Source organism: Kwoniella shandongensis, chromosome 11 (assembly GCF_008629635.2).
Source record: "Kwoniella shandongensis chromosome 11, complete sequence".
Classification (NCBI taxonomy): domain Eukaryota; kingdom Fungi; phylum Basidiomycota; class Tremellomycetes; order Tremellales; family Cryptococcaceae; genus Kwoniella; species Kwoniella shandongensis.
In genome coordinates this window covers 472,914-492,484 of record NC_089297.1, presented here as the reverse complement: position 1 = coordinate 492,484, position 19,571 = coordinate 472,914, and the positions used below count along the sequence as shown (strand labels likewise).

Genomic DNA, 19,571 nt, shown 5'->3' with positions numbered 1-19,571 from the left:
GGGATCCTTCTTCTTGTTCTTGTCCTCGTTGTTCTGCAATGATTATTGATTGATTCGTGATGCACGACGTTTACGTCAGAGATGACCGCCAAGTTTTCTGTCTAACCCTTTTTGGGTTCTATTTTCAGACCTCATAACCGAGTTATCCGCCGGCTTTATCTCCCTTTTTTTTTACCCCACATTCTGGTATGCCGATCGGTCCGATCATTAGGAAGGAATTAGGAATGAACGGTGATTGGGTGTCTATCACATTCGAAAAGAGGTCGATGCGTTGGAAATGCATGTCATCTATAGGACGTCTAGAAAGTGGAGGTTGGCGTAATCATCCTTTTCGTCAACATACGCACGGTTATCGAAGGACTTCTCAGTGCATGTCAACGCGGGCTTTCAGATCTACGGCGGGAGGTAGGCCGAATCGACAAGATACATCTCGTTATCGTTCCATATATCTTCTCGGCACCCTGTTGACCGGGATCGTGAAGGGACTGATGTTGAACAACGACTGTGGGCCTTGGGACACCAAAAAGTCGCCTATGTTGTTGAATTTCGTGATGTCTGCAGGGCATGTAAATGGAACGGTCACCGATCACGGCGGTCTCTATGTCCATCGTGGCTCCACATGAACTGCCGATCAATCGCTCGAACCTAGATGATACTTACCTCCTCCTGAAGTTTCGAACCGTTGATAAATCTGTCCGTTTTTCAATTACTGACCGAGTTGTTGATGGCAAGGGCAGTGCGCAACGATTCACGATTCTAGGCATTGAGCCATGACATGTAACATGTGGCAACGTCGTGTCTGTGGCAGTCATCAGTGCTCCTTTGACAGAATGTTCTGACAGATACCATCCTTTCACGATGCCCCTAACATGACGACCTCCTAGGCTGCTGCAAGACTCAGACAGCATATACGTGGTACTAATCCTTCCTCCCCCTTGCCACTCTGTTCCCTCATCGTCAAACACAATCAAATTACAGACACAGACACAAGCAAATCGAAAGTTCAAGCCACCATGTCATTGAGTGAACAAATGTCCACCGGACTTATATACTCAAGCGTATCCTCTTACACTCCATCGATTAGTACCGCTCCCAGCGTTGGATCACCTTCCGCCGCCGTCTTTGACCATGCCTCAGACGAATATTGGTCTGAGAGGGAATCGTATTCTCCTACCTCACATGAGTATGGCACTTCTGCCACGCCTTACTCAGATCACGTTTCGAACATCGTCAATGGTACTTACTCTGCCTACGACAACAACACACCCGTCTCTCCTGTGAGCGGGTCCTGGGATTCCAATCGAAGCCTTATGACTGTGTCAGACTTGAGCGACACCGAGGAGGACTCCACTATCAGTCGGAACTACGACCGCGAATCATCAGAGAGCCCCATTGGAGCGTCTTATATGTGAGTCGACGAGTTTTATCACCGCACATACAAGGCGGTGCTTCAAACTGACAAGGATCGCACTTTAAAGCAGCTTTTCCGGGTTTCAGAATGCGCCTATCTCTCAGCGTTCGTTCAATTATAGTTCAGGCTTCCCAAGTCGTCACAAACCGGTGCCGCTTCGATCTACCGCACACCCTGCAACTGCCTCGCCTTGCGCTTCGTCTGACCCGTCTCCAAACAGGTGAGCTTCTTCTTGGATATCATAACGAGATGTGCTGACGTACCTTTCGAATAGCTCTTTGGCTACATCTGGAAGTTACAGCCGTTACTTGCCTTCGGGCGGGGCGGCTTCCTCGATGTTCTCCAGAGCCAAGTCGGCCATTACTTCTGCTATGTCTGGAGCATACTCGTACTTTCGCAGGAAGCCGCGGGGTCGTGGCTCAGCCGGCTCTAGCGTGATCGATCCCGCATATAAGTTTGATTACTCTCGTGATATGAGCGAGGGTGATGAACTGCCGAATATGACCGGTCGACGGGAAACAGACGTTCATATGGGTTGGGATGCGGCACCACAGCCACAGGTCACTTCATTAGACCCTCTCCAAGCTGCCTTTGCCTTGGGCGAGACACGCCGTGATTGACAAGTGCCTGATATGTGGTGTGAGAGCAAGAGTCTGGGTCTTCTCGAAACTGCATATGGATCTGGTAGATATTGATGACATACATGGTTACTTTGATAGTTCCTTATTTGCGAGCCATGCAGCGTAGTAAATGTCCATCCCGTCCACCAGACTCATCTTTTTGGGTGTCCATCCTGTCAACGCATTGCCAAGTGACGGCTTGATGAGTACAGTTGATGTCCACGCTTTGTCCCAGGCTACACGAGGTATTAGTGACTTATTCAGTGGTGCTGAATGGCTACGTACGATCGGTGGGCTCTTTCGCTTTGTATCCTTTACAACCGGATACTCGGACTGCTGCGTCTAGGATGTCCGTCAGACGTTCAGTTGCTTGATTTGACGCAAGGAAGACCTGGCCGGAACAGATCGGAGCCTGACAGGCAGGTGAGTACCAATACTGAGCGGACACACAAAAATGGTTGCCTTGCACTTACCCGCTCTGCTACCCTTAAGTACAGGTCGGCAACGTCATCCGTATGTATCGAAGCGACTCTCGTATCTGCCTTGTAGAAAGTCTCGAATACTTTGTCGGCGGTCTTGCTTGCCTTGTGGGCCGGTTCGAAGATGTATGGTCCGAAGAGAGATCCGTCCTTGCCGTAAACCACCGCCGCTCGAATCACGATTCCGTGTACTCGGTCGCCTGCAGGGATGGGCCGGAATCAGTCAGTGGCTCCCAGATGGTCGTCATTTACTCACTCTCTAATATTGGGACTTCCACCAGTGGACGCCATTGTACCGCTTCCAGGTACGTTGAGGTGGGTTGTCGCTCATCCGTCCACTTGTCCAGTCCACCCATACCCCTGGCATTGATCCAAAGACCAGAAGTATATATGTATGTGGGCTTAGGAGAGCTCTTCGGTCTATCTACATGAGATAGAAAGTTCTTAAAGGCAGAGACGGCATCGTTGGGTCCGGTGGCCCCGAGGCAGTCAATGACTGTATGCGTCGCTCAGCACAGATATCTGACAGGATCACATTGCACAACTGACCAACATCGCAATCAGCTGCGATCTTGCCCCACTTGTCCAGACCTTCTTTGCTGTGCGGATCGCAGACCACAGGTATGATCTCGACCGGCGCAAGCTTCTTAGCTGCACTGGATTCGGATCGAGTCGAGCCGTAAACGATATGACCAGCTCTTACGAATGCCTCAGCAACGGGTAGACCGATGAAGCCTGCACTTGATGTAAGTACTGACCAATGGTGACGATGATACCCCACCTACCTGTTGCACCAAGAATAAACACCTTCATAGCGGATATAAATGATTGACTGAGAGTAGGGTAAGAATAGATGGGGATATTGATCTTAGTCATTGGTCAATCTATCTATGGGCACAATGTCGTGATGGACAAGTCAAAGTGGAGGTGGAGGCAGGTAATCAATCACCTTGTTCCTAGTTTGATAAGGATTACTGCACGATTTAATAACACGTGTGATGATACAGCTTACCTCCACCTTGGAATCGGAGACCGTGTCAATCTCCGTGGCAGTCACTGACGTCCACTTTCTTAAATTTCTGTAATGGCCGTGTATAACTTCTCGTTCACACAAACATCCTCCTTGAGAGGACCAAATTTGAACGACATATACCCAGAGACATGGAGGACGATCGCATGATGGAAGTCGAAGCTTCTACAAGCATGTCTGTCCTGTCAGTGGACAGCCCTGCTCCCATCACTTCTCCCCTTCACCTTGATCTTCGTCACCAAGTCAATCAATTTCTAGGAGACATCGGTCTATCGTCCCCCTCGCACTCCGCTCCCGTATCGGTACCACGAATCGTTTTCGACTATGCCTCATCAATAGATGGGTCTACCTCCACTTCTCAGCTACTCGACGCCCTGTCAATGTTAGCTGCCTATGAGGGTGTATCAAACTTCGTCCATGCTCGGTTCGAACCGATTGCCATAGATCTGTTTGCTAGGTGGTTGGATGATTCTGCATTCGCGGATCATGCGATGGTCGAGAGAAGACTTTTCACTTTGGCATCACTCTCGGAACTTCATCCAGAACTTTGGAGGTGAGTCTAACGCATCGGCGCTTGCGATCTCTATTAACGTCTCTCCATTAGCCTTATCACCGCATTCATCCTCAAATCCCCCTTCCTGTCCTCTCCCCTATCCGTTGTCCCCCACGATCAGCTCGAGACAGCCTCCCCTGAACGACTTCATCTTCTTCTTCTATCCTACCTTCGTCTTCTCATCGCAGGTCCACATATCGCTTCCCGACATCAATGGCCCGTCGCTCCTTTACACGCACTTCGAACCAAGCATGCCGATCGGGGTGTGCGATTACTTGCCATACAGGTCCTGTCGAAGCAACGCGGTCTTAGCGAAGAGACCCGTATGCAGATGGAGAAGGAGTGTGTAGGAGAAGTGGACAAGGTCAATGCCGAGATCCTGTATGGGTTCGAGCTCGCCAAGCTGCCTTCAAGCGAAATGCAGATCAGACAAGTTCGAATCGATGGATGGATGTTGCCTTTGCTGGAAGCCCGAAGAATCGAAACTGGTGAGTTGTGCTTTCATTACCCTTTCGGACCTCTCTCTAACCCCATCCTAGCTCGACAAGTGATCCACGACTACGCATTCTCGCACCTTCCCATCATTCCCCCTACCGACCTCTCCCCTCATGTTACGGTCATTGCGGACAGGTTATTGTTCCGCTCAGCAGGTGTTGCCGCATCTCCCACACTCCACGTTCGAACTGCCCCTACCGATGCGGCGCTGCAGTCACTATGCCCCTTGATTCAGCTGGGCCTCCCTATCCTCCTCACATCCTCCCCTTCATCTGGTAAAACCCACATCGTGCAATACCTCTCCTCTACGCTCCATCCCTCACAACAACCAACCAGCCGTATCCTCACTATTCCTCTCGCCGACACCTCGATCGACGTCAAGAGTCTGATCGGGACATACGTATCGTCGCCTACAAATCCTGGCACATTCGAATGGATGGAAGGTGCTCTGGCCAAAGCCATTCGAGCTGGAAGATGGGTCGTTTTCGAGGATGTCGACAGAGGAAGCACGGAGATGCTTGTTACCTTAGCTGGCATTGCGAGAAGTCTCAGACCAGGACGACCAGGAAGGAGAGCCCGACTGACAATATCCGGCCGAGAAGACATCGAGGCGGGCGACGGATTCGCCCTTTTCGCCACCAGAACCACTCGTCAAGGATACGCTGTCCCTACCTTCTTCGGTCATCACATCTTCCACGAGGTTCGGCTTGAAGCTCCATCCGACGAGGACATCCTCGCGATCCTCACTGCACGATTCCAACGACTTCCTACGTCCATCCTCACGGCGCTTGTGCATATCTGGCACCAGCTTAGACCGTTTGATCAATTGTCCGGCCAAGTCAAGGCTCGTGATATTGGTCTACGAGATCTGGAGAAATGGTGTGCCAGAGTTGAGCGCAATCTTCCATCGTCTGCGGCTCTCGCTGCGTTGGAACAGTCTGGAGCAGGACCTCTGTCCAACTCCGTATTGCAGGATGAGATCTTCCTGGAAGCTGTCGATATCTTCGTGGCTTCCCTCGACGGCAAAGGCACCTCCCTGGAGAAAAAGGCGCAGATGATCGAAATTGTTGCCACCGGTCTAGGCATGGATGCAGATCGTACTACCGCGCTTGACAGCAGGAGACCCACTTTGGAAGTCAGCCCGGGTTCTCGACAATTGCACATCGGTCGTGTCGTGACTGAAATTGTGCCATCTACTCGACGCGAAGCTCCATCTTCGTCTCGACCATTCGCCCTCACCCGACCCTCTTTGATCCTCCTCGAACGTGTGGCTGTCTCGTTGGCTTTAGGAGAGCCGACCCTCCTCGTCGGTGAGACAGGTACCGGTAAAACTACTGCTGTTCAGCACATCGCCTCGATCGTACGAAAGCCCCTCACCGTTCTCAACTTGTCAATGCAGACCGAAAGCAGCGATTTGTTGGGTGGCTTCAAGCCTATCGACGCCTCCATTGCTGCGAGACAATTGCACTTTAGATGGCAGCGGCTCTTCTGCGACACCTTCAGCATGGCAAAGTCGCAGAATGGTGCTTATGTCGAAGCAGCATCCCGAGCTCTGGGTGGACGAAAGTGGGGTCGATGCGCCGATCTTTGGGCGTCATCCGCTCGACGAGCGATTGACAAGCTTGGCAAAGGCGAAAGGTAAGCTTTAATGAACAAGTGACGTTGCTGACTTTTACAGTGACGTACCAGCCCCTGCAGAGGGTGCTCCGCTGAAGCGAAGGAAGATCACGAAAGCCACCAAAGTCGCAGTCCAGTGGCAATCACTCCTGGTAGACATATCTGATTTCGATCTTCATCATGTCAAGATGAACAGCAAGCTCGTCTTCTCTTTCGTCGAAGGTCCGCTAGTCAAGGCTATGAAATCGGGAGAGTGGTGAGTGAGACCGTTATAACTTAAACTGACCGAATTAGGATCCTGCTCGATGAGGTCAACCTCGCTTCTCAAGAAACGCTGGAAGCGATCTCTACGATCCTCGAAGGACCTTCTGCCTCGCTTGTGCTGACAGAACGAGGAGACGTTGAGCCAATCGTACGACATCCCGAATTCCGACTGTTCGCCTGTATGAACCCCGCTACCGATGTCGGCAAGAAAGATCTACCCCCTAATCTTCGATCGAGATTCACCGAGCTATACGTGCCTCCGCCTGACGATGACCGAGAAGCACTCATTGCTATCGTCTCTCAATACCTTGGCGATGCAGTTGCGGGCGACAAAAGCGTCATTCTTGATGTGGCCGAGCTATACACAACTCTCAAGAAGCTGTCAGCTGCAAAGGAGATTGTCGACGGGTCCAACGCGGCTCCTCATTTCAGCATGAGAACTCTTGCTCGAGCTCTGACATTCGCAGTAGAGAGTGCCCCGCTTTTCGGACTCCGACGAGGACTCTGGGAAGGCTTCCTCATGGCCTTCACCATGTCACTGGACGCCTCTAGCGCTCGAATAGCACACGAAGTCGGGGAACGATTCATTCTCGCACCGATGAAGAACGCTCGTGCTGTCCTTGCCCAGATCCCTACCCTTCCCTCATCCATGGATCCTGACGATTTCGTTCGCTTTGGACCTTTCTGGCTCAAAAAGGGTCCTCTTCCACCCTCGCCAGAATCTCGTTACATCATCACCTCCTCCGTCCAAGCCAAACTGTCTGATCTTGCTCGAGTGATCCTCACCAAGCGATATCCAGTTCTGATTCAAGGTCCTACCTCGGCGGGAAAGACTAGCGCTGTCGAATTCCTTGCCAAGCAAACCGGCCATCGATTCGTTCGTATCAACAATCACGAACACACCGATATCCAGGAGTACCTTGGTACATACGTTACGGATCCACACACTGGCAACCTCGTCTTTCAAGAGGGTTTGTTGGTCACTGCAGTCAAGCAAGGTCATTGGATCGTGCTCGATGAGTTGAATTTGGCTCCCACCGATGTGCTTGAAGCGTTGAACCGACTTCTAGACGACAACAGAGAGTTAGTTATTCCCGAGACGCAGGAAGTGATCAAGCCGCACCCCAACTTTATCCTGTTCGCCACTCAAAACCCTCCAGGTTTGTACGCTGGTCGAAAAGTCTTGTCTCGAGCGTTCAGAAACCGATTCCTCGAGGTACACTTTGACGACGTTCCCAAAGACGAGTTGGAAACCATCCTCTGTCAGCGATGTCAGATTGCCCCATCATACGCTCGAAAGATTGTTCAAGTTTTCGAGGAGCTGCGACACCGACGACAAGCATCTCGAGTTTTCGAGTCGAAGCAGTCATTCGCAACCCTGCGAGACTTGTTCAGATGGGCTGAGCGAGGCGCCGTAGGGTATCAGCAACTCGCTGAAGACGGTTACATGCTTCTTGCAGAGCGAGCCAGACACGACGAAGACAAGGTGGTTATTAAGCAAGTCATTGAGGAAGTCATGAAAGTGACTATCAACGACGACATGTACGGCCTTCTCGACGAATTCAGCGGTCTCTTATCTCGAATGCCGATATCGACATTACCGAAGACCAATATGGTGTGGACGAAAGCGATGCAGCGTCTCTTCGGTCTCGTAGCAGCTGCTCTCGCGCACAATGAACCGGTCCTTCTCGTGGGTGAAACAGGTTGTGGAAAGACGTCGGTGTGCGAAGTCGTCGCGCAGATGTTTGGTCAAAATCTCGTAGGCGTCAATTGTCACCAGAACATGGAGACTGCGGACCTTCTGGGAAGTCAACGACCTGTTAGAAACCGTCCCGAGCGAAGAGCCAAGATCTGCGCCGCACTCAGCCAATACACCGAATTGTCGTCTTGGTCAACCGAAGACGAGATCCTTGCCGCTTGTTCGGAGTTGTCGAAGCGCAGTGACGTGGAACAACAAGTGGTAGATCAATGTCAGACCGAATTGAAGCAGCTTTCGGCGCTCTTCGAGTGGTCCGACGGTCCCCTCGTTCACGCAATGACAGCGGGTGATCTGCTCCTACTCGATGAGGTGTCCCTTGCGGATGACTCGGTCCTTGAAAGACTCAACTCCGTTCTCGAGCCGGGACGAACTCTTGTTCTGGCCGAGAAAGGCGGTGTGGACATCGACGAAGCGACCATAGTCGCCAACGAGGCTTTCCACGTCGTTGCGACCATGAACCCAGGGGGCGATTTCGGAAAGAAGGAGCTTTCTCCCGCTTTGAGAAACAGATTCACGGAGATCTGGGTTCCCGCGCTCAATGATAGAGGAGACTTGCTCCAGATTATTGGCCAATCATGGAAGCATGATGAGCTGAAGCCTTGTGGACCGTTGATCCTCGACTACTTCCTTTGGTTTGGAGATAGGTTAGGAGATTCTGCTGGACTTGGTCTGCGAGATATCTTGGTGAGCAATCAATCGCTACTCGTTGGACACCAATGCTGACATTTTACTTAGGCTTGGGTGAACTTCAGCAATGACATGTTCACCAAGGGTCTCAATCCGGCACAAGCTTTCGTAAGTACCGTAAGATTTCCCTTATAGGAGACATTCTGATGATCAACGACACAGCATCACGGTGGCCAAATGGTCCTCATTGACGGTCTCGAGTCGTTACCTCAAGTAGCTGGCATGTCTACCTCTTCTGTAGCTACGCTGCGACAGGATTGCTTGACACAGCTTGATCACTTCTCCTCCGGTCTGAACGGCGCCAAAAGCGTTCATATCGCCTCAGACCTCTCTGTCCAGATTGGCCCAGAGAGCGTGTCGATTGGTGACTTCTCGATCTCTAGAGGTCGCGACCAGTGGAGAAAGACGAGTTTCCGCTTCGAGGCACCCACCACGGCCCTCAACACGATGCGACTTGTTCGAGGATGTCAGTTACCGAAAGCTATACTTTTAGAAGGAAGTCCCGGTGTTGGAAAGACAAGTCTTGTCTCTGCTTTAGCAGCCGTGGCAGGTCACCAACTACAACGTATCAATTTGTCCGACCAAACCGATCTGATCGATCTTTTCGGTTCCGATCTTCCGGTTGAAGGTGGTCAGCCAGGAGAATTCCAATGGCGAGATGCTGCTTTCCTCGACGCAATGCAAAAGGGCGATTGGGTTCTACTTGACGAGATGAACCTCGCTTCGCAGACCGTATTGGAGGGTCTCAACGCAGTGCTTGATCATCGAGGAACCGTGTTCATCCCCGAATTGGGCAAGTCTTTCGACCGACATCCCGAGTTCCGCATCTTCGCTGCTCAAAACCCGCTTCAACAAGGTGGTGGTCGTAAGGGTCTCCCGAAGTCATTCCTCAACCGATTCACCAAGGTATACCTACAAGAACATACCCCTGACGATCTGATGATCATCTGTCGGGACTTGCACCCTATGCCCACGGAAACTATCGAGAAGATGATATCGTTCAACGAAGTCATGCGAGAACAGACGATGGTGTCTAGGATGATCGGACGAGAAGGAAGTCCTTGGGAATTCAACTTGCGAGATCTGTTCCGATGGTTCAGTTTGCTTTCCTCTCCGAACGGTCTAGAGAAGACCGAACACCCAGTCGAATACTTCTGGATGGTCTATCGACAACGATTCAGGAATGAACGGGATCGTGAAGCTGTCACGGAGATCTTCGAGAGGATCTTCGAACGCAAGGTGGACACGACCCGTCCCACCCCATATCTCACACCATCTTGGATGCAGGTCGGTCATTCGCTCATCCAAAGAGGCGGAAAGTCTACCATCGACGTTCAGCTCCATCACCACCACCTGGACATCTCGCAATCCGTTCTCAAGGCTATCGAACTTGGATGGCTTGTCATCCTCGCTGGTGAGAGCGGTGTTGGGAAGCGATCATTGGTACGAGGACTTGCCGAAGGTGCAGGACGAGACTTGGGCGAGTTCGCAATGCATCCTGGAGTCGATACTTCGGAGATCTTGGGTAGTTTCGAACAGCAAGATCTAGGTCGATTGATAGACCGAGCCTATCGCGGAGTCTTCGACCATATCATTCACGTTGCGGACTTCAACCCTGCAATCCTACGACGACTTGACGAAATTGCCGCTGCTCGACAACGATGTCATGTCTCACACGATCCCACTGCCGTTCTGGCCTTCCAAGATGTATTGGAGAACGCACTCGTAGATGTCCAGGCGTACGTCGACACATTCGCCGCTCAACTCGCTATCAACGACCTCGTCAAAGCCAGTTCCAATTCGGCTGGATTTGCATGGGTCGACGGCCAACTGATCCACGCTATCAAGAACGGAGGATGGTTCCTCATCTCCGATGCCAATCTGTGCAGCGCCTCGGTCCTTGATCGACTCAATAGTCTTTGTGAGACCAACGGTACTTTGGTTCTGAGCGAGAAAGGATCGTCGAGCGGTAGTCCGGAAGTATTGTCTCCTCATCAGGACTTCAGATTGTTCATGACTTATGATCCGAGGTATGGAGAGCTGTCAAGAGCCATGAGAAATCGAGGTGTCGAGTTGTATGTCGCCTCTCCTGACCACCAAGTGGGCGAGGTCAAGCAACCTTTCGCTCTGGCCGACCATTCGTTACTTCGATCGACCAAGGTACTCGACTCAGCGACTGGGACTGAATCCGAGGCAGAACCGAGTACTAGTCTGGTCGCATCGGTCGTTGCGAACAACGTCTCGATACAGAGTCAAAAGGTCATCCCATATCTCACGCGATACGATCTTTCGGTGGCAGACCAGAACAAGTTGTATTCGACCGCTGCTCAAATCTTGAATGAGGGACCACTGCCTGCTATCATCGACAGTGCTGTCGAGCAGATCAAGGATGTACAGAAGCTTCAAGTGGACTTTGCGTCGTCATTGGTGAGTACATATTGTTCTCTTGCTCTCATACAATAGCTAACCAAAAAGCGCAGTCCGTCGACCCGTCTCTCAACCCGAACGTGCGAGCTGAGCTCCGAGGAGCCATCTTCGCTGCCTTGCAAATCCTCCTTCGCAACGAGATCCGACATGAACACCTTCAAGCGTGGGTTGCAGATCCGATCAATGCGAAGACTGTCCTTGCAACATCTGCAGCTTCGGTTCGTCGTGGTCCGACGAGAAACAAGGAACAAGCTGGAAAGGATGTTTATCCTTTCACTGGTACTTTCCGTGTCATGATCCGACAACAACTTCCCGCTATCCTCACGAACGGCGATACCAGCTTGCTCGAAAAACTAGAACGTATCTCGGTCTACGTACAACTCATCGAGGAGCATGCTAAGAGTACCACATTCGATTATTCGTCGACAAAGCTGTTGGCAAGTTGGCTCGATGAGGAAATCAAGGATATCGCAGCGCTTGCACCCGTATTGGAGATGCTGCAGAGTCTGGCGAAAGCTGTACAGCTCACGACGGGTATGGGTCAGACTCAGATTTGGATGTTGTTCAGAGATGTGCAGAGTGATTTGGCAGGTATCGCGGAGGTCGCCAAATTGGCTCAGATGGCAAAAACTATTCGAGATCCAGGTAAGTGATCAGTCTTCATTTCGTTTGTCGAATGCACAGCTGACCCGACGTTCAGCACTTCGAGGTTCTGTCCTTCAAGCGCTTGCGGCGATGTGCGACAAGTCACCATCTGCTGAGGCCGTTGCGGAACTGCAGAGTCTGTTATTGACTACAGGTTCTTCCGAGCCTGAAGTCCGCGAAATTGCGTCGCAGTGGACCAACTGGGCTGTTCTCAACAGCTTGGAACTTGCCATGTTACTACCCAGAGTAAGTTCACCGCTTGACTCTCCTGCATCATCTGCTGATAGTCGGACATAGTCTCAGAGCAAAGATACTCTCGACGTCATACTCGAAGATCGACAAGTCGAGATTCCATCTCTACTCTCACTGCAAAGGAGTTTCGGCTCTGTGCAAAATCCGTCGATCGTCTTCCAAGCTATGTCGAGCTGGATGCAGAGATTATGGGATCACGCCGATACCACTGGTGAACGCCTAGATGGTCCTGCAGATTTGTTCAAGCCTGTCAAACTTGCTTCAGCTCTGCGATTCAGGTGAGTGACTGATCCATATTGCGGATATGGTCTGATTACTGATAAACCTACAGTGTGACGGAAGGTGTGAAGATGGTGGAGATTCCTGAACAGGATGACGCTTTGCGATTCTCCCTCAAGTCAGTCTTGTGGAGTGCTAAGCAGGCGGAGGACAGGAGGAAGGATGCGTTGAGCTTGGTCTTGGGTTGTATTGGCTTGGTGAGTAGGCACTCCTTGGTGAAGACCCTCGCTGACCCTCAATAACAGATCTGTACTGCATTTGGGATGTCTTGCGAGTCCACAGACGATGCCTCAGTCGTCCTCACACAGATTACCTCTTCCCTTTCCACCACAGCACAAGAGTCGACAATTTACTTGCGGGACAGTCTGAGCCAGCGAATCGTCCCAGTCCTCAAAGCCGTCTCCGAGGACTCTCAGAACCTAGCTCTCATCGGAACATTGTGGCTCGCGGCTTCCCGCTTCCTCCTCGATCTATACGTTACCAACATCCCTATCGATCCGGGAGTCCGTCGAAGTCTCCTTGGAGAAGTTCTTGATAGTCGACTTTCATTGGTCAAGGAGGAGTTGTCAGCAGTACAGACTGCAGAGGTGGCTATCAAGGGCGTCAGCGACTCTGATCGAGTAGCCGGCATTCACCAACGAGTCTCAGCACTAGAAGATGATCAAGCTGCACTCGGACCTGCATTGGAACGACCTTCCGATGCTGAGCAATTATCCTACCTTTTCAGCGAGGTACATGCTTTCCTCAATGATCCATATGCGGAAACCCGAATTAACGACCTGTCGACGGCTTTGCGAGATGGACATCCCCAAGCTTTCCCTCGAGAGCACGACTTCCAACTTGCTTCTCAAGCTTTCATTCGGCGATTGTCATCAAACTACGAGACTTTGGCCGACCTCGTTCAACCGATCGTCACTGCTGTCCTGCTGGGCAAGTTCGGCTTGCGCTGCATAGCTCGAGAGACCGAACTTCGAAAAGCGCAATCCCCCACAACTGTCTCAGCAGCAGTCACGTTCCCTCTCGCATCAGGTGTTCGACAACTCCAGCGTCTTACTGTCAATGGTCCAGTTGACAAAGCGACTGGTGTTCCCACGGAGTTGCTGGCAGCCGCTGCGCATTTGTATGAACTTGATACGAAACAGCAGAGAGATCGACATTTGCCCAATCTCATCAAGCGACTTGATCACCTATACCAAACTTGGAGTGCGGTACGACTGCGAGAACAGCAAGATGCTCAAGCAGCCGAGTCGCTCTACCGAGTCAAAAAGACGGACAACGAGGTTCTCTCGGATATCGAGCAGGAAGAGAAAGAGTTTGCGGAACTTTTCCCTCAATATGAGGACGCCGGAGCCGAAGATGCTGTGGTCAAGAAGGAGGACGCAAGCTCCGATAAGGAGGATCGTCATGGCTTCCTGACATCTCAGGTGGCAGCTTTCCACGATATCGTGCTGCGTGTCTTTGGAAACGAACAGACTTCATCTGCGACGATGCTCAAGGGTATGGTGGACGAAACGCTTCACAACGAATTTGATGTGTCGAAGTTTGACGAACATCTTGATACTACAAGTCTGGCATACCAAGTTGCGTTGCTCCACCGACGTCAGACCGAAGTCAAGACCTCCCCTTTGTCGCCCAACTTCTACCTTTCGCCTAATGAACCTGAAGTTCGAAAAGCGCATTCTATCCTTGTGCGATTGATCAAGCGACTCGATTTCCTCATTGACGAATGGCCAGAACAGATGGTTCTTCAACATATCCGAGAACGATGTGAACGTACTCTCAAGCTGGACTCTCGAAGTCCAGTAGCTGAGATCCTGTCGGCTATGGAACAACTGCTCCTCCATACAGAAGATTGGGAAGGTTACGCGAATCGTGATAACTCGCTCAGCTCGTTCAGAGATGAGACCTCGAAACTTATCATCGATTGGCGAAGACTTGAATTGGCATCTTGGATGCGATTACTCGACGATCAAGCCGCTCAGTTTGTGGCTCAGGATAACGAGTGGACCCTTCGACTATACGGGGCGCTCATCCATGGTGCTGTCAGTACCAAGGATATGACCAAGCATATCGAGGAAGTTTTGCCAATGGTATCGACATACATCAACACCAGTTCATTCGGTCAATTCAGTGCGCGACTTAATCTCCTTGCATCCTTCGAACGTATGGCAACAGACCTCGTATCTCATGCTCCGGAGATGTCCAGCGTCGCGATGATGTTGCACAACCTCATTGCTAACGCTCGTCTCTTTGAACCGCGAGTTATGACTTCCATGGGTACCCAACGATCAGTCATCGACAAGGCCATCAAGGATTTCGTCCGACTCGCTAGCTGGAAAGATGTGAATGTTTATGCACTCAAGGCCAGTGCTGTCAACTCGCATCGACACTTACATCGAAGCATTCGAAAGTTCAGAGATCTACTTCGACAACCTGTCGGACCGGCTATGGGAGAGTTGAACGGTATCGTTCCTCAAGAAGCGGCCGTACAGACCGATTTCGCCTCCACGATATTGTTCGAGGTTTCTCCTCTGCCTGAGAAAGCTCTCGAGGCGAGAAAACAATCTGGTGAAGCTTTACCGGACCATCTTGTTCGACTTGACGATACTCTATATCGGTACACTACCGTTCATGCTCGGGTTCGCGATGCGTTATCTGACACAACGGCTACAACCCTTGATTCAATGGCGATGGACATCATCGAGACAGCCGCTGCGTTGGCGAAAGAGACGCCTTCTTCTCTGACGAAGGAGAACACCAAAATCATCAACAATCTTGCTAGTCGAAAGCGAAAGGCATTTGCGGACTTGCTCAAAGCCCTTCGAGCATCCGGTTTCTCGCAAAATGTTCGAGCGGACCAATTGGGTCGCCAACAATCTATCACGTGGTTGGCGAGTCGACCTGCGATCTTCACGGATGGTTTGCCGGATTCTTTCGACGTAGCTGGAGTCAGGAAGATCGATGGGTACCATCATAGGATGGAGGTGTTGATGTCGGCTTTGAGATTGGCTTTCAATGGACATAATCCCGATATCAACTCGCAAGACCTGCAGCGAGGTATAGGTTTCGTTGAATCGGTCTATGCTACAGCTCTGACAGAGAGAGATCGGTGAGTCTCCAACCGGACGATATGTGTCGCTATGTGTACCTTGTACTGACCTATGTTCTGCGCCTCGCCTAGTGTTGCAACACAACTGCAATCGCTCTCGAAGTTATCCACAATGCTCGAACGATTCCGACACTGTTCCAAATCCACCTCCATTGCCAGCGGTCAAACCCTTTTCGACTCGCTCGTTGAGGCAGAGTCTAATACATGTCAGATTCACAACGCGCTTCGGGAAGTGGAGGAAGGTATTCGACAACTTCGAGAACTGCAAGGTGTTCAGGTACAGACGAATGATCTGACTGCTTTGCATGAGCTAAGACAGGAGACGAGTCTGTTGATCAAGGCTTTGTCGTTGGCTCTGGACCAGGCAAAGTCTGCCCAGTGCTTCTTGTTCACTCATGGTGAGTATCTCGCATTCGTCTAGCTCGGGTGGTATCTGATGACAGCATTCTACAGACGAAATTGCTCTGCTTGAGATGGCCAACCATATCCAAGCCAAACTGATCGATCGCTTCGAATCACAATTGGTCGCCTCGCCCGAGTTCCGACATCTCTTGTCTCCTGTGATCGACATGGTCCGATCGATGACTGCCGCAAACCAACCGATCAGCTCAGAGACCTTGTCTTCTTCCGCTTGGGTGAAGAGCGATGCGATCATCCAGTCACTTCTCGTCGTTGCTCAGCAGATGAAAGCGCCTGTATCTTCCAAGAAAGAGGAGGATGACGAGTATCCTCACATCCCTACGGAATTGAAAGAACAGCGAAACTTCACTCTCTCGCTTCGAGTCGCCGACGTGGTTGACCGTATCGTCTCTTTTTCTCAAGAACTCCTTTCTGAAGGTCAGGCATCGTCAATCGCACCTGAATGTTTGGCGCGTGTCATCCCCTTCGTCGAGGCGTTCGCCGAATCATACGCGCGATCCGTTTCCACCCATCTCCACACTATCAAGGCCACCTACAAGCTGTCTTACGTGGTCGGTCGGTTGATGCTCGATCTTGCCCAGAAGGGATTCTGTAAACCTTCTGAGGAATCGCAAGATGGTGGAGAAGGTGAAGATGGAGATACTGTCGAAGGGACCGGTATGGGTACGGGTTCCGGTGAGAAGAATGTCTCATCGGAGATCAAGGAGGAATCGCAAGTTGAGGGATTACAAGGTGAAGAAGAGGAAGAACAAGAGGAGAAGGGCAAGAACGATGAAGACGATGACGATGCGTTTAGTATGGATGAGGATTTCGAAGGCAAGTTGGATGACGGGAAAGAGAAAGGAGAAGGAGAAGATGGTGATGAGAGTGATGAAGAAGAGGAAGAGGATCACGACGAACATGTTGGTGATGTCGACCCGCTCGATCCAGGAGCTGTGGATGAGAAGTTCTGGGGAGATGAGAAGGAGGAAGAGAAGAAAGATGATGGTTCGGACGAGGTCATGGACCAGAATACGAAAGAGGAAGAAGGAGAGTCGGAGATGACGGCCAAGGAGAAGGAAGGAAAGGAGGCGAAAGACGATAAGAAGGAGAAAGACAAAGAAGAAGGCAAGGAGGGCGAAGAAGGTCAAGAAAGTAAGCAGGAGCAGGAGAAGGGTGACGATGATCAAGGCGGAGATGAAGAAGGAGAAGAGATGGAAGACGAAGAAGTGATGGGCGAAGAACGAGATGGAGAGGAAGAACAACAGGCCGGACAAGACCAGATTGAAGTCGCTGTACCAGAAGGTGACACGCTCGACCTTCCCGAAGATCTCAACTTTGACGACGAAGGTGAAGAAGGTGAAGGCGATGATAACGAAGGTCTCGATGACGATTTGTCCATGAATGGTGACGATGGAGATCAGGATGAAGGAGAGGGAGAAGAGAAGGACGTGGATATGACAAACGAAGATGACGGCGAGATGGCTGAAGACGCTCCCCCGGCAACTGGTCAGGGCGAGGATGAGACGGAAGAAGAGGCTCAGATGGAGCAGGACGTAGATGTCGCTGCGTCAAATGAGCAGGCGCAAGAGTCAGAAGTCGGGAAAGGTGTGAGTGGTGGAGTTGAGGGTGAGACCAAAGAAGACAAGGAGAAGGAGGACGGAGAGAAAGAAGACGATATGGAAGCGGAAGCTCAAGGTCAGGATGGCGTTGCCCCCCAAAGCCAAGAACAACAAGGCCCCTCTTCCGACCAACAGCAAGCAGACGGACCAACCGATTCATCTGGCGCTCCTCTACCAGCAGATGGTTCTGCACCTCCTCAAGCATCCCGAAGTCTCGGCGACATCCTCAAGGAGATCAGACGAAGACGAGACGAGATCCTCTCGCAGCAAGAAGACCCGGAGAAAGATCAACCTACGGACGATCAACAAGCTCCTCAAGAAGCTGCGGGACAGGTCGAGTACGTCAAAGAGGATGAGGAGAGAGAAGACGATACACAAGCTCTCGGTGCGGCTGGTGAAGAGGAGAGGCAGAAGTTGGAGGATCTCAACATCGTCGATGAAGAACAGGCTGAAGGTGACGAGGCTCAGAGGGGTATGGAAGATGATGATGAGCAGGAAGGTGACGATGACGCTCACGAGCAGAAGGAGAAGGAGGCGAATCATCGAACTCGAGCGGAACCTGAAGGCGAGCGAGAACGAGAGGAGAAAGCCTTGACACAAGCGGATATCGGGGGTCGACCCGATGGTGGTCCTTCCGACGAAGCGATGGACGTGGATCTCGAAGATCTGGAAGATGGTGTCGAACCCACCGACATCAAACCGGAGATTGAGGTCGACGAACCAGAACTCAACCTCGTCGATTCGGCCATCATCGCGGGACAACAATCCGTTGCCGAGGACATTTGGCGACGATACGCCTCCATGACCAGTGATCTGTCCTATGCTCTCTGCGAGCAATTGCGACTTATCCTCGAACCAACCTTGGCTACTCGATTACAAGGTGATTTCCGGACCGGTAAACGGTTGAACATGCGGAAGATCATTCCTTACATCGCATCAGAATACACCAAAGACAAGATCTGGCTTCGAAGGACCAAACCCTCCCGACGAGAGTATCAAGTCCTGCTCAGTTTGGACGATTCGAGATCGATGTCGGAATCCCACTCGGTGGATTTGGCTTATCAAACTCTCGCATTGGTTTCGCAAGCTATGAACAAGCTCGAAGTTGGACAAGTGTCCATTGCGAAATTCGGTGAATCGGTCGATATCCTCCATCCATTCAAAGAAGGTGGTTTCACAGATTCGGACGGAGCCAAAGTGATGTCAAGTTTCAAATTCGATCAACACAAAACCGACGTCGCTAGTCTTGTCGAGAGGACTTTGACGTATTTGGCCGAAGCGAGAAGTGGTAATGCGATGAGCTCGACAGCGCCAGACTTGTGGCAATTGCAAATCATCATCTCCGACGGAGTATGCCAAGATCATGCCAAATTGAGGAGGTTGCTCAGGAGAGCCATCGAAGAAAGAGTCATGATCGTCTTCATCATCGTCGACTCCTTACACCAAACAACAACCACTCCAGCCACTTCGACCGCTGCGTCTGCCACTGCTGCTGCGGCAGCCCGACCTAGTATCTTGTCGATGCAGACGGTCGAATACAAGAATGTCGGCGGCGAGATGAAGTTGGAAATGCAACGTTATCTCGATACTTTCCCCTTCGAATTCTATGTCGTTTTGCGTGATGTGGAGGCGCTGCCGGGCGTGTTGGCAGATACGTTGAGACAGTGGATGACGAGAGTGTCGCAATCTAACGAGTAGGCAGGCGGCTGGAAGTGGTGGTTGGGGAGTTGGATGGTGAGTTAGCATAATGTTAATATGTAAGAGTAATTGTTTGCTGATCTGTCTGCTTGTTATAGATGGTCATCTCTGTGGTCAATTACGGTATTAGTCACGTTTGTTTCAGTCTCTTTCGGTGCATCTCGGACGGTGTCTCTTTTGGTTATCAGTTCACGTTACGATAATTTGTATGTACAGTAGATTTTA

At 51.2% G+C, this 19,571-nt stretch overlaps 3 protein-coding genes across 3 annotated transcripts; 2 read left to right on the top strand and 1 right to left on the bottom strand.

The window, feature by feature from the left end:
- Nucleotides 1–1,031: 1,031 nt before the first annotated feature.
- Nucleotides 1,032–2,031, top strand: CI109_106054 (uncharacterized protein; the record flags this gene model as incomplete). The annotated part of the gene is made up of 3 exons (XM_032005050.2): nt 1,032–1,408; nt 1,479–1,631; nt 1,686–2,031. 3 exons carry the CDS (start codon nt 1,032–1,034, stop codon nt 2,029–2,031), a joined length of 876 nt encoding a protein of 291 aa, XP_031860562.2.
- An 87-nt stretch (nt 2,032–2,118) lies between these two features.
- On the bottom strand, nt 2,119–3,323 carry CI109_106053 (uncharacterized protein; the record flags this gene model as incomplete). Its single annotated transcript, XM_032005051.1, has 6 exons — nt 2,119–2,267; nt 2,317–2,443; nt 2,505–2,710; nt 2,767–3,006; nt 3,060–3,245; nt 3,296–3,323. The coding sequence occupies 6 exons, from the start codon at nt 3,321–3,323 to the stop codon at nt 2,119–2,121; spliced, it is 936 nt and encodes a 311-aa protein (XP_031860563.1).
- A 348-nt stretch (nt 3,324–3,671) lies between these two features.
- CI109_106052 (uncharacterized protein) lies at nt 3,672–19,346 on the top strand (the record flags this gene model as incomplete). Its single annotated transcript, XM_065967765.1, has 13 exons — nt 3,672–4,093; nt 4,145–4,581; nt 4,633–6,226; nt 6,500–8,912; nt 8,964–9,023; nt 9,078–11,342; nt 11,396–11,987; nt 12,043–12,233; nt 12,291–12,517; nt 12,571–12,715; nt 12,764–15,627; nt 15,700–16,025; nt 16,081–19,346. 13 exons carry the CDS (start codon nt 3,672–3,674, stop codon nt 19,344–19,346), a joined length of 14,802 nt encoding a protein of 4,933 aa, XP_065823837.1.
- Nucleotides 19,347–19,571: the final 225 nt, after the last annotated feature.